A 15,519-nucleotide genomic window follows, 5' to 3' on the forward strand; every position below is an offset into this window, starting at 1 on the left:
AGAAATGTACTTCGACGTACAATTTTCACCGACCCTTAAGTGTTAGCCAATCAGAAGACACCTTACGTCTGTTGCTTTTAGAGATTTTTGATATTGAACATTATTATTATTATTATTTATACCGAATTATGCGACTATCGACCGCTTTCTCATAGATATTGTGCGTATTTATTAAACATTATTATTATAATAATTTATACCAAATTATGCAACTATCGACCGCTAACTCATAGATATTGTGCGTATTTATTGACCTGGCGTAGCGGAATTAACCTCTGACTTATGCAAGTTATGGTTATCACAAAATACGACCAACGGGGAGTTTATAATACATTATTTATCCCATTAATGCTTGGTAACTGGTTACCATTGGGAATTTCCTACACAGTAATGCGCTGGACGGTCGTGATACTCCGCCCCACAAGATCATTTCATACACACAATATGCTGAATAATTTTAATTTTAAAAAGGTAACAATTGAATCTTCTTTAAATTTGTATATAATCTATTTCAAAGCATTAAATACTTGAAACTTCTATGTGTTTTTTTTTTTGCCATTCTGATATTTTTATTCATTTTGTCCTCAACTAAAGAGATTTTAAACATTTATTATGAATAAATCTGAAGGAAAAGCGGCTCAAGAGACTAGTGTTTTGATTGGCTGTTCAGAAAATGTGTAGGTAGAAGTACAAACATGTATGTCAAAGTACAAATTGTACTTTGACGTACAAATATATACTTCAAAGTGTATTTTATATTCATGTCGACGTACAATTATTGTACTTCGACGTACATTTCACTTTTTAACGTGTAGGTCTTCTTGACTTTCAACCCAAATGGTACGCCATAGTATGTCTTTAGGGTTTTCTAAAGAATGCTTCCACTTTAACGATCAATACAGAGACCTCCCAGTGACTAAGCCAGTTAGCAGACACCCCATCCACTATACCACAGACACCGAACCAGCTATAAATTCCTGTGGCTAGAAAACAAAAAAAAATAAGATGCTTGATCTTTAAGCTTGGAACATGTAACTCATTTTAAGATTGATTTTTTTGGATGTGTTACTTAATTATTGCAACAATTATCATATTTTGAACACAATCATATATCCATATATTTATTAAAAATACATGGTTATAAAAAAACCTGAAAAGCTTTTGCCCGTAAATTAGGTAGCACCTATAATCATATTAGCTTTGATTAATCATGTTAAATTTGATATTGGTGCTGTTTAACCTATTTACCGCGAATCTACCTGGAAAAGAAATAAACAACAATCGCCGACAGTGGTGTTATATTTGTTTCTACGGCAGATAGCCTTCTTTCCTATCTATTCGTTCAGCCCTATCTATTCGTGAACAATCTTCACGCGAAATTTGCCGCAATCCGAACGGTCGCGCGTGCCCGGTTTCTATACAAGTTTTGACAGGAGATATTTTGCTCCCCAGATATGTGAAAAATGCGAACTAAAAACGTAAGTAATCTATTCAATTTAACTATTTTTCAAAATATAAACCAACCTTTCGCCCAAAACAGTCATCCTTTAAATGAAATATGCATATAATTCACATTTTTTCTCCGTGTTTACATTTGTCTTTCCGTCTGCAAGGCTGTTAGGATTGCCCGGATCAAATGACGTAATTTTATCAAGTCACACAGATGCTTTAGCTCAAAAATTAAGGCCCGCAATGGGGTTACTGCGATGTCCGTAGTCAATTAATTTTCAATTAACGTTATGGCGTTTATCTTTTTGCAAATTCTACAATTGTTGAGCCCAATAATTCCTAATAATTTCTTTCGTTCAAAAGCCCACTCCATCCAGATATCATGGCAAGTATAGAAACTATACAAAAGATAACATTCTAAAGGCTTACTATGAAGTAAAGAATCATAGATCGTCTCTGCGCAAGGCGGCGAGGGAATATGGTGTCCCCTACCAGACATTGAGGGACAGAGTCTCTGGCAAGGTTGATCCTGAAGATTTTGCGAGGGAAACCGTACTTGAGACAGAAGAGGAACTGGGGCTGGTAGAACATGCGGAACAATGTGCAAGATTGGGATACGGGTATTCAAATATGGAAATGAAAAAACTTGCCGGCGAACTGGCGTTCAAGCTTGGAAGAAGGAAAAGAGACAAACCCCTAAGTAACTGTTGGCTTTATGGTTTCTTGGGACGTTGGAGAGAAAGGCTTTCAACACTAAAGCCATCTGCTCTGGATTCCAACAGAGCGAAAAATACAACCCCAGAGGCCGTTCAGACATACTTTCACAATCTTAAGAATACCATTGACACCCTACATCTTGAAAACAGGCCAGACCTGATATTTAATATGGACGAGACTGGCATAAGTCCAGAGCACAGACCGCCAAATATTATTGCCCCTTCCAATGAAAAACCACATTCAGTAACGTCCCCACGATCAGCAACGACGACCCTCATAGCATGTGCCAACGCAGCTGGAAGCAACATACCTCCCTACTTTGTTTTTAAAGGTGAGGTATAAAAACGAATATCGAATATCTTTGCCATTAACCATAGTTTATACAATTTTACGTCAAACTATTTTTATTACGAACATGACTTTATAAGTAAAAAAACACTGTGAAAGAAAGAGAAACTCAATATGTAATCTCATTTAAAACGATAAATTGATAGTGACCAAATGATATTACGTCTTTTTCGATCAATACTACCGATATGTTTCGGACTTAAATCTAAATAATATGTTATAATTTAACAGGTAAAAGATTCAACGAAGACTTAATGCAAGGTGCATCTGCTGGGGCCGGTTATGCTATGTCCGATTCCGGGTGGTCAACGACAACAGTTTTTCAGGATTACCTAAAAATCCATTTTCTAAAACATGTAAAACGGGACCACGAGAACCAACCCGTCCTACTTATACTTGATGGGCATACAACTCATACATCATCCGAGTTGATCCAATGGGCGCTTACCAACAACATACACATATTTGTATTGCCGGCGCACACTTCACATGTTTTACAACCTCTTGATGTCGCAGTGTTCGGGCCATTCAAGCGGTTTTATTACAGCGAATGTTCCGCGTACATGAAAACAAACATGGGTAAAATCGTAACTAAGTACGATATAGCTGCCATCGCCTGTCAAGCGTATCTAAAGGCTATGAGTCCGTGGAACATTGTGTCTGCCTTTAAGAAAACAGGAATATACCCACTTGACAAGACAGCAATTTCACAGAACCAATTATACCCGTGTGAAGCATTTAGAGACGAGACACCGCTTCAAAAGATAAATGCACTTTGTTCAGGAAAAGAGGCAATCGATGCTTATCTACAAAAAAAGGCAGACGCAGAAAAAAATAAAACAACTGTGCAAACAAATAAGAAATGTAACTGCATGAATAAGAGAAAAAAACTTTCTAAACCAAACCCTGGTGGTAAAGAAATCACGAGCGAGCAGTACATTGAAGAAGTAGACTTGTATTCCTCCCAAAAGGTTGACGTGACCCCAGCGTTTCCGCAGCTCACAAAAAGTCCACAGCCCTCTACAAGTGGGTTAAATGTCATTCACGTAAATGACATTCACATAAATGACAGCGACAACTCAACTGATTCAGAAGGGGAAAGCGAGGTCTGCTGCGTATGTGGACTTTTTTATCCTCGCAGAGCTGACGAAAATTCGTTTATTAAAATAGTAAACTGGGCACAGTGTGATGAGTGCGGACATTGGGTTCACCTTGCTTTCTGTGACAAGAAAAGAGTCTTGAGGAGGGGAGATGCTTTTCGGTGCATGCACTGCATAATTTAAACTTCGAAAGACAAACTTTATCTTTTTGTTGTTGTTAATATTACAAAGTTTATTGTTGTTTAGATGTGTATCTTATTTCTACAGTTGTTATTTGTGTTTATTTTATGATTAATGACAGGAAATATAATTTCGGACGGCATATGTAATATATTCTCGTGGCGAAAGGGCTCATCTTTTATGTCTCAGTCATAGTGCAATTCACCGATCTGTGTTTCCCCTTCCGAGGCCTCAAATTGTGTGCGCGTGACGTCATCGAATGATGTGAACGAATACATAGGAAACGTTTGGATGATTCTGATTTGTCGACAGCAACCTTTTCGTAAGTAAATAAGTTGTGTTACCGAAGTTATCGACAAGTTTTTGTTGTTTAAACTTATAGATAAGATATTGCTTGAACTTTGTGTAATAGTTTCATTCATCCATATCGACATGTAAGGCGCATGCGCGCGTTCAACCTCTTAGGTGGACGAATAGACAGGAAAACAGGCTAATTTTGAAGGATTTTTGTCATAAAAAGGCATTTGTGCACTTAAGTTAAGTTAAATATAATTGTCCTTTGAATCATTTATCTGATATATGAAGATGGTTTCTAAACGAAAGTGAATATTGCTGAAGTACCGTGAGTCAGCCGTGTTGCAGTATACTATTTACAAATACTTCTCTCTATTTCGGAGAAAACTTTCGGATAGAAACACGAAATGATGTTAGTTTGTTACCTTTAATAAGCATGACTGTATCTTCCATTCACGGAATACCTTGCTCTGAATTCTTCGCAAAACAAATGAGTGAGTATTCTGATATCAAAGCATTAATTTGTAAATTTAAGTCCTCCGCCGTCTTTACTTTTCGTGTACTAAAACCCGCCACAACTCAATACGCAAATCAACCCGGTCACAGAACCGATCGGTAATTAAAAGGTCCACCTAATAAAATTTGATCGATATGCTTTCCAATGCCATATATTGAACCCCGAAAATTATATTTAAAAAAATATTTATATTCAAATAATGTGAAAACGCCGCGATGTCGCTTCGAATTTCGTATTATTAGTTTACTTTAAACTCTAAAAAAATCATTTCGTCTTAAGTTTATTGAGATGCCACGAGTATGCTTTATTGAGATGCCACGAGTATCTGGATCTGGATCTGGATGTGTACGTCGAAGAAACCAATTCTGGCTTTAATGTATGCTTAATGGGTGTAACAAATTTGTTGGTGTCTTTATGACAGATCTTATTAAACGTCGTACGGTAAACCAGGGACCTATACAAACTAGGTCCCTGGGTAAACTAAGATTAGATCTACGATGTTTCTGTTGAAGAAGTCATTTTGGCTCAATTGGTCGTTTTCGGCTCGGGTACTACTAAAAAGTAAACGGATACTCTTTATGTTACCCGGGGAACGTAACAAGCTTAATTACACCCGGTCAATATTAGACTCTATCTGAGTTTTACTTGCGCCTTTAATCCGATGTCGTAAAACGCGCATAACATATTACGAAACAAAATTTTCTTTGAAAAAAAACTTCCCAAAAGATGCTTTTTCGAGTATGAGTTTCGATAATAGAGGCAATTTTACATAATATTGGCAACGACCAATTTAGCGTTTGCATTCCCGGGTACGCTTTAGCAAAATTTCCGTACCGGGGGTACTTAAAGGCACCAGCTTCATTATCACCCACTTTGTTCCAGCCGACACAACCATCATCATTATCAATCGAGGTCAATAAACTCATAAACTGCTTATTCATATATATGTATTCGTGACTTTATCGCAGATTCGATGCAACAGAACATCACATATAATGCAATAAGTTTTGGGTGTACTATAAAAATGTACACATGTATGCAACAGGTACATGCGGTTTATATATGTATGATTTTTAAAGTGACAAACAAATAACGCAGTCAATATTATATACCTTTGATTTTGTTTGTAAAGATAGACTGAACTTAATGTATTATTAAGTATTAACATGTTTTAATTGTGCTATATACATCAAAACGATTTAACATATGTTACAGTATTTCATTAAATATGTATATAAACTTATGTTTATTCAGAAGAATTACCAATTAGTTACTTGGTTGGACACTAAGTTAAACTACGGATGCGTTCAAGTCGGAAGTAAAATCCCGCCTTAATAATCAATATTTATTATTAATGAATTATTAATGAATTTTCCCTGATTTTCCGTGTAGTCTTAATCTTCATATAATGCCTCTTTCTTCTGATTAAATTAAAAATTATAATATTGTTATAATATAATACTTATATGATTAACAAAAGCGTCAACGCGAGATGAACGAACGATTATCTTTCTGGTCGAGTGCTATTTCAATAATAGGAGTGTAAATATTAGATATGCTCATAAACTATTATCTAGAATGCGCCCATGCTTTCAACCTGTTTTTTTATCATTACAGAGACAAAATTTTAAAAGATATCCCAATTGGACTTTTTTAATGCACACACCCTGATAACAGATTATTTACAATTACACCAATTAAAAGACCTTTATATTATGTACAACAGTTAATACGTCGATTGCCTGTCATTCAGTACGCATTTAATCGAAACTGTTAATTCATGAATTTGGCATTGCACATATCGTTTAACATCATTGGTATTTTAACTTCTTTCATAGGAATAACAGTTTCACTGCGGCTTATTTTGCACGATCATAAAATCATATTTAAATCAAAGTACTGAAAGTACTGGTGGGGCGATTTTGCTCAAATTTTGTGGTCGTAAAAACACTATACACCGTGATGTCAACCAATTACCTTTGTTGAATAAAACAGATGGAATTAAGGAAGGATGACAGGCTGTCAACACAATATATGATTTAGCTATTGGGGTTAAAAGTAAATGCTGCTTTTTAAAACAAGTCATCGTCATACGTGCCAATTCATAACTGCGAAACGTTTGTGAATATAATGTTGATTATTATCATTTGAACTGGTGGCCTAGGTTTTTACTCTGACTTAGTGTTATATGTATCTGAGAATTCGTGAAGACAAACTTTGTCATAAGGTTTCTATACAGATTGTAGATTTAATTATTATTCATACATATATATATATATATATATATATATATATATATATTTATATATATATATATATATATTATATATATATATATTCAATTAATTTATTTGCTGGAATTTAAGTCACACCGACAGTGTAAGTAATATGGCGACTTCATGGGAACAAAAAATAAATGTTGATAATGTTCTTCTGTTAGGACGGACATATACGAGATTGTTTTGATTACTTAGAAAACATTAACGCAAATTAATTAGCTGCTGATAAAGTGACAACCACGAGATGTATTTCGTGTGTAAGGAAAAGTTCAAAACTGGCATGAAAAGCACCCGTGGGCGAATTGTCATAAAAACTATGTAGCGCACAGAACATTGAGATGTTTACTTTGACAGTAAAAAATGTAGCGCGTGCTTATTAAATTGTGTCGCCCATATCGCGAACGCAGTTGATTTCTTAAAACGAAAGAACATAAATGCATTGTATCGGTTAAGTGTAGATAGTTCAATATTGAACCGATATTTCGTCGCTGTATACACCTTCCATGAGAACTGCGTGTTACTCGGGTGCTAATGCCACAGTGAAAAGACGTTGCCATGGATTGAACGCGCTAATCGGAGCTATTTTGTTTGCGAATGCAGAGTCTGTATGCAAAGTGGTTAAATGCAGTAACGGACTACATTCTTCGGTAAACGTATATAATGTTAGATATGGGGCGAATTGCACAAGGCAATCGCCCCAAAAATGTTTATTGACAGACCAATAACGTTATGTTTTTGTTCTGAAATGACGTTGCAATATTACGTGACGTCCCGTTCTGTTAATAACTTTTACAATGTTTACATGAATATTATTTTTCTTTGCAAATTTGAAATTATGTGATAAAAAAAACATCCTGACATATTTTGTCATTTCATACCATGATATGTCGAGGAAATATTTTAGTAAACCCGCAAAAGTCGTAAATTATATAAAAATGCACAACTTTATGATGGCGTATAATTAAATGCTTGTTTCCACATTTAAAACGTTTAAGTTGGGTGTATTATTTTGTAATTGGGAAATAACGCATATTTCGTAAAAAAAATCGTAAAATATTTTTTTAGGTAAAAATATATAAACAATGTTTTCTGGACTATTACAATAGTTATTGTATACTGAATATTATAAACATTACATGTTTAATTACAAAATAAAACTATGTTATAACACGCAAACACATTATCCTAAATTAGAAGAAAGTTAAATAAATAACAGTAGGAACAGTTGTATTCAGTCAAGAAGCATTCATTTTCAGTATACTTACAGATACTTACAGATGTCGTTCTAGCAGTAGATTGGTGTCACCATCCTTTAATGCTAGCTCCTCGTTTTCATCACTAGAATTGTCCCTTATACCTCCAGTAAATTTGAGACACTCCGTGAATTGATATTTAATGGGTTGATCGCTTAGGAATTTATCTAATCGTCTTTCAAAAGAGTGTACCGTCTTGGCGGATATCACCTGTTCGGGTAATTTGTTCCATGTGTCCACAATACGACAACAAAACGAATATTTCCTAACATCCAGTCTTGATCGTAGTTTAAACAGTTTATGCTCATGCCCCCTTGTTGATTGACTAGAATTTTTCTCGAATAAGTTTGAGACTGCTGGGTCATATTTCGTAGTAATTATTTTGTATGCTTCAATGAGGTCTCCTCGAAGTCTTCTATAGGCAAGAGTAGGTAATTTCAATTCATTTAATCTCTCCTCATATGACATTTCGGATAAACCAGGCACTTGTTTGGTGGCACGCCTTTGGACATTCTCTAACATTTCTATGTCTTTTTTTAGATGTGAATTCCAGACTGGATTAGCATATTCTAGGTGTGGTCTTACTAACGATGTGAACAGAGTTTTAAAAACTTCTTTATTTATATATTCAAACGTTCGCCTTATTACTCCAACTATTGAATTTGCTTTATTAACTTTTTCATTTATATGTTTATCAAATTTCAATTTGTTGTCAATAACAACCCCTATATCTTTCTCTTCAATACTTTTTGCCATAGGTTTCAAGTTCCTGTCTAACTTGTATTCAAAGTCACTAGTTTTATTTTTACCAATTCTCATCACTTTACATTTGTCCGGGTGAAATTTTAATTTCCATTTATCTGACCATTTTTTCATTTTACATATATATCTTCTTGAAGGAATTCACAATCATTTAGATTCATTATTTTTCTACAAAATTTAGTATCATCTGCAAAAAGAAATATTTCACTTTCATTTGATAGACTCAGGGGTAAGTCATTTATATATAGTACAAAACATATCGGCCCGAGCACAGATCCTTGCGGTATTCCACTCACAACACTTTTCCATTCTGAACTATCTCCGTTTACTAAAACACGTTGTTTTCGGTTGCTCAAAAAAGCCTGTATCCAGTCTATATATTTTTGACCAAAATTATACATTTTCAGTTTGTGAATTAACTTTACATGACTTACTTTATCGAATGCCTTCATGAAATCACAATAGGCCACATCTACAGCTCCCCCTTTATCTAAAATTTCAGTCCACCTATCTATAACTGTTAAGAGTTGCAAAACTGTCGAGCGACCAGAGATAAAACCATATTGCTTGTCACTAAATAACCTGTTTACTTTCATATGATTCACCATTTCCTCCCTGACAATGGTCTCCATAACTTTACATAAAATACAAGTTAGACTAACTGGTCTATAATTTCCCGCATCTTTGCGATCACCCTTCTTAAACAACGCAGTTATATTCGCACATTTCCACTCATCTGGTAATTCACCTTTAGTCCAAGAACTATTAAAGATAATCGATAGTGGCTTAGCTAAAACTGTACGTAAATCATGAAGTAATCTTTGGTGTAATTTATCCGGCTCCGGGGATTTACTAATATTTAAATTTTTCAACCTTGTCTCAACAATTTGAGGAGTAATTGTTAATAAATCCAAAAATGGTACATCTTGAGGAGCACTAATATCTGGTTGTGTAATATCCTCATCTAAAGTAAAAACTGATGTAAAAAAGTCCGCCAAAACCCCTGCTTTTTCACTATCGTTTGTTGTCATGTCTATTTTATATTCATCTTTATATAAGTCTGTAACTGATACTTTAGTTTTAGTTTTCCTGTTTACATAGTTCCTAAAAGCCTTCGGATTACTTTTAGAATTGTCAGCTATTTTCTTCTCTCTTTGTTTAATCATTTTCCTTGTCAAATTCCTAATTTGATTTCTTGTGCGTTTATAATCCTCATAAGCCCTTAAGTCACCTTCTTTTACATATCTGTTCAATAGTCTTTGCGTTTGTCTAATTTTAGATTTAAACTTCTTGCTTTCAAGGTTAACCTTGTTTTTCCTATTTCTATTGACTGATATTTTTGGTATGCATTGGTCAACAGCACTGCCTAAGGTTTCCTTAAATACTTGCCATTGCTCATTTGTACTTAAATTATTACATTTACTGTCCCAGTCTATATTTAGTATTTCCTTCATTCTATCCCAGTCCGCCTTATCACATTTATACACTATTTTTTCACAATAAGGTCCATACCTGTGGACATTAAAACAGTAACTGATAAATGCATGATCACTTTTTCCTAGAGGCGCCTCAATATTCAAATCTGAGATCATACCTTCTTCATTACTGAATACTAGATCAATTAATGAAGGTTTGTCTTTACCTCTACCACGGGTACTCTCTTGAACATGCTGGTAGAGAAAACAGTCCCTCACGGATTCCAAAAATTCATACTCCATTTCACCTGGTCCCTGCGATGTGCTTGTGTTCACCCAGTCTATTCCTGGATAATTCAGGTCTCCGTTAATCAGCACATGACTGTAATTTCTAGAATATATTTCCTTCAAAAGAACATTTTAATTTAAATTATTTTCATTTTCGCTACTGGGACTATTGTTAATGGTAGTATACATTAATTGTTCATGCTTATTAAGTTCTATTTCAATACAAACATGTTCAACAAATGCCACCTTCAATTCAACCTGGTTAAATTTCAAACTTTCGTGTACATATATAAGTATTCCTCTCCCTTTATCATGTTTGCCCAAGTTTAATGGTAAAATTTCATATCCCTCTATAATATACTCGGATAACTGTCTTTCAAACTTGAAATTCTTAGGTTGAACCTCTGAAACTGAAATAATGGCAGGTTTCTCCTGCATGTGGTCCAATCTGGCCGTGATTTCGTGAAGTTTATCTACAGAGAACGTATCTGCGTTCGTGAAAATAACAAAAAACTTTTCAAACATATTTACATTGTCCTTTTTTGTCCCTTTTTCATCTAACCTGGATGGATCTGGGCCAACACGCCTCCACCTTTCCTTACTTTGACGATTCTTCTCTCCCACGGCATTCCGCGCACTACGTGCACGAAATTTTCAGTCTCCTTTCCTGTGCGGTCTTTTGCTTCTTTCTTCAGGTCCTTATCACGCTGACGTTCCTCCTATGTCATATCGTGCTTAATACCAATCGTCCTGAAATGATCTGATTTAGAAGAAGAAAGTTTATGAGCATTTTTCATGATTCTAATTTTAGCTTCCTCCGTGAAAGTTCCAATTATAACCCGTGGTACCTCGACCTCTTCCTTATTTCCGTCCTTATTCTCAATAACCCTAGTCAAGCCTTTCTTGCCAAATCTTTTCAAGTTTTTAATTTCTTCACTATGTACATGGATCCCTTTTTCTGTGATTATATCATGTATACAGTCATTGTCTAACTTTTCACACTCTTCTTTCAAATTACTCTTAATTTCCTTGATACCATAAAATGCTATATTGTTACGTCTATCAAACCTTGACTGGATTTCAGTTGTGGCCTGTTTCACAATGTTCTCGGATGCGACTGCCTCTCCCTTCCTATCAGTTCCGTCCTTTACTTGCTTCAGCCCGGCAAGCTCCTGTTTTACCTCTTTCACGTCATTTTCAATATCGACTAACCTGGTCTCCACTTTTTCCTGAAACTTGGACAAGAAGTCATGACACTGATCTTCAAAAGATTTACTAGTCTTTACGCTTCCAATAGCCTTGCCTACACAAATATCGCAGAACCATGGGAAGTTTGCTCGACCACTGACTTGCTTGTAGAATGCCTTTGATAGACCGAGACATGTGATACATTTAGGTTTTTCACAATACTGACAGAGAAGGAGCATGTCACCGTCCTTTATAAATGATTGATCACAATCCATACATGTCCATGCAACTTTGTTAACACTACCCTTTCTCTGGGAGCTTTTCAAAAAATCAACCTTTTCGTTGGACGTTTTTGGGGGCATGTGCTTACCTTCCAAATCCACCAAATCTAGCGTAACACTCATACTATCCATCACTAATCCTACACTAGAGACAAATATAAATGTTATTAGCCACAAAACCTGTCGCATTTCACGCAAATACTTGTACCAGACAACAATTTTCTTAATTTTATTTCTCCAAATTTTCTTTTCGACCATCACCGGAAGTCGTCAACCGGAAATCCACAGGCGGCTCGAGAAGCTCGCATTACGTTAACACGTGTATTTGACTGTTGATCTACAGGTTATTGTTTTGAAAATTTGAAAAGTTTGGTATCTGCGCGCGCAATATCCGAACCGGATATCCGCAATATCCGAAACCGGAACTGGACATGTCCGAAGTAAATAACCGGCGTCTCCTGATTGATCATAATGATACAATAGATAAAAATGATCAAATTAACAGATTTAAATATTCTAAAATTCTTGTCAATATTTATTGTGACTATATTTCGAACAACGCATCAGAATTTTTCGTGTTTAAGATTTGTCTTCATTCCGGGAGTTGCCTGTTCGATGACGTCATCACCAGATTTATCCAAGTAACGAATGACGTCACCGTTTTGTGTGTACATAGCAAATGTCCAACAATACTCGCATTTTTTATTTAAAATGATGACAAAACAAGTAAGTGCTTTTATTTATTGGACGATTGCCATTGAGGAACAAACACACGATTGGTTCGGCATGTACTCATACAGGTACCAAACTTTTCAAAACAACAACCTGCACCGTCAAATACTTGATTTCATAATCATTTCATATAGTGTATTTATTTTTCTTTCAGTGTCTAAGTCATGCATTACATTAAAATTTAAAGATGCTAAATCACATTTGAGTATTATTTCAACATTACCAAACTTTATTATCTCATACTTTAAACATATTTTATTTCCAAATAATGACATTGTACAAATATATAAATTGATCCATACATACATTATGGAAAAAGGGTTAGACCTGAAGTTCTTCAACATTATCGGAGGGGTTTCCCTTGCAATAGTTTTAACATGTTGTAATGGTTACAGACTCACATAAAATATTAATAATGTCATTTACACAGTATACAATTGAGAACATAAATCTCAATAATTATATTTATAATATGATGACAACAATACTACTAATAACAGTAGTCACAACGAATAGAAATACTACTACTTATAATAATAATAAAACAAAAAATAATAATGATTTTATAGAAAATATACAAATATCTTATGCAAAAAAGGATAGTAATAAAGATGGTAATAAGTCCTGTCCAGCAAAATGTAAAAAAGAAGAGTTAGTTAAGTAATGAATCTTTTTGTCGTAATAATATATTTTTTAACTTCATAAACAATGATGGTGTTGTTTTCATTATTTAGTGAAGGCTTACCATTCAGGAGCATCTCACAATTTAGGGGATGAAACGATCGTAGCGCAGTAAATAGAGCTATTCGCTGCAAATGGTATGTATGGCAATGAAAGAAGTAATGCTCAACATGTTCAGCATCATTTCCGCACGCACATAGGGGAGTATTTTTTAAATGATTAATGAAAAAGTCCAAGTTTAAGGTTGCTGCAATTAGTTCTTAAACGGGCATGTAGAATTGATGAGGGTCTATCCCCAGTGTAAAAGTATTGGGGATTATCTTCGCATAAATTAAATAATTGTCTCAATGAAGTTTTAAAATTCGAAATGGTGTCTATGTTTCTTATATCAATAGGTAACGAGTTCTTTAAATAAATGGCAGATGGTAAAAACGAGCGCGAATAAAGTAAAGTTCTCCTTGATAAAATAGTATAGTCTTCTGCGTTTCTAAGATTACGAGAGGACTGTTCATGAACTGTTGGTGGGAGAAGGTTGGTAAGGTAATTGGGACACTGGCCGTTATGCATTTTGTAGATAGTAATAAGTTTTTGATAACTTCGTCGTTTTTCTAGACTTGGCCATTTAATTTCAGTGTAAAGGTTTCTAAGTGAGATTGATCTTGTAAATGTACAACCGTCCCATACAACAATTGACTATTCTAATAATGGCCGCAAGTGTGTGAAATATATTTTATTTAGACATTTTCTTGACAGTTTGTACTTATCTCATCAAAAATTATATATCAGTGGTTATACTCTAGATATCTTTTCTCTTCTATTGAACAAAATACAAGAATTTAGCTTAATTTTTATGCCTCAGTAAGGCTCACAAAATGGCATGACTCAAACAAATATTGCTACCTTTGACAATATCTCATAGTGAGGGAGATAGTGCTCTTATTGACATCTGAGCTAACCTTTCTGGTAAAGAAAATTCTTAATTAATTATTTGATAATTACTACAAATAGTGCAATGTTTATACATACTATAAAATGTGATTGATTCTAGCAATTAAAAGATGTGATCAAGTGTGATTAACCATATTTAAAACATAAATTCAAATCAGATATAAGTAACTTTGAGGTGGGTAACGTGACAGTCGCTACCTTTAGTACGGTGGCTGTTTTTTGTGGGTGACATAATTATCGCTGACCTACCTTGCATTTATTCCTCAGTTATGGTAATTTGAAATAACTTTGACTTTAAATGCTCAAAAAGGAAAATAAAACAAATATGCTGTCTAGCCCTTGTGAAATCTAAGTACTGTATGCAACATGGAGAAATCATTGCTGATGCCAGTGACGATGACCTGAAAATTATAATTGAGAAGGTAGCAACAGTTGGCTGTTCTAAATTTGTACAGTGTATGTTCTAGTTGATTGTTTAGTGTTTTAAGGAGGTAATGCCAAGGACATTCATACTAGATTAATATACATGTCCTTGGTATATACCAATCTTTGTTTGCTTCACAATTTGTTTATAGTTTCATGTGTTACGCAACTTTCACCTTCGATATATCTTCTCTTCAGGTATACAATATTATCGAAGTATAGGTCACTTTATGGTTTAGATAATTACTGATAAAAATATTAGAGTAATTTAGTTACAATGACTGTTCTATTGCTCTTATCCGCAGTTGGTATTCGAACCATATATATTTTAACAGATTTGTGAAAAATATGTGATTTTATCTCAACTATACACAGTCGGCAAATTAGCACCATTTTTACCAACAGAAGCGTTTGTGACCTTTTGAAACATTACCTCATGTGAGCTTTTGAACTGACAATATACTGTTCTAAATCATAACAAAATATCAATTAAATGTAATTCTTTGTAAAATTTTCTTAAGCAAGGTAATCATGCTATTATACAGCATTGCAGTTTACCTATATATTTTTCAAAAGGTCAGATAGCTTAATTGGTAGAGCATCCCAGGCCAAAATCATATGATCGATATCATCAGATGGCTCATCGGTGGATTCGGGTTCGATT

At 34.6% G+C, this 15,519-nt stretch overlaps 1 protein-coding gene across 1 annotated transcript; it reads left to right on the plus strand.

Moving 5' to 3' along the window:
• The first annotated feature begins 1,332 nt into the window (after positions 1-1,332).
• On the plus strand, positions 1,333-4,200 carry LOC127858780 (uncharacterized). The gene is made up of 3 exons (XM_052396057.1): positions 1,333-1,478; positions 1,813-2,497; positions 2,746-4,200. The coding sequence occupies exons 1-3, from the start codon at positions 1,464-1,466 to the stop codon at positions 3,795-3,797; spliced, it is 1,752 nt and encodes a 583-aa protein (XP_052252017.1). The 5' UTR covers positions 1,333-1,463; the 3' UTR covers positions 3,798-4,200.
• Positions 4,201-15,519: the final 11,319 nt, after the last annotated feature.

The sequence above is a fragment of the Dreissena polymorpha genome, chromosome 14 (genome assembly GCF_020536995.1).
Source record: "Dreissena polymorpha isolate Duluth1 chromosome 14, UMN_Dpol_1.0, whole genome shotgun sequence".
Lineage (NCBI taxonomy): Eukaryota > Metazoa > Mollusca > Bivalvia > Myida > Dreissenidae > Dreissena > Dreissena polymorpha.

Bases quoted from the DNA above. Each gene is read 5' to 3' on its own strand.
- LOC127858780 (XM_052396057.1), top strand. The intron at 2,498-2,745 runs GTGAGGTATAAA...ATAATTTAACAG, and splicing joins TCCCTACTTTGTTTTTAAAG to GTAAAAGATTCAACGAAGAC.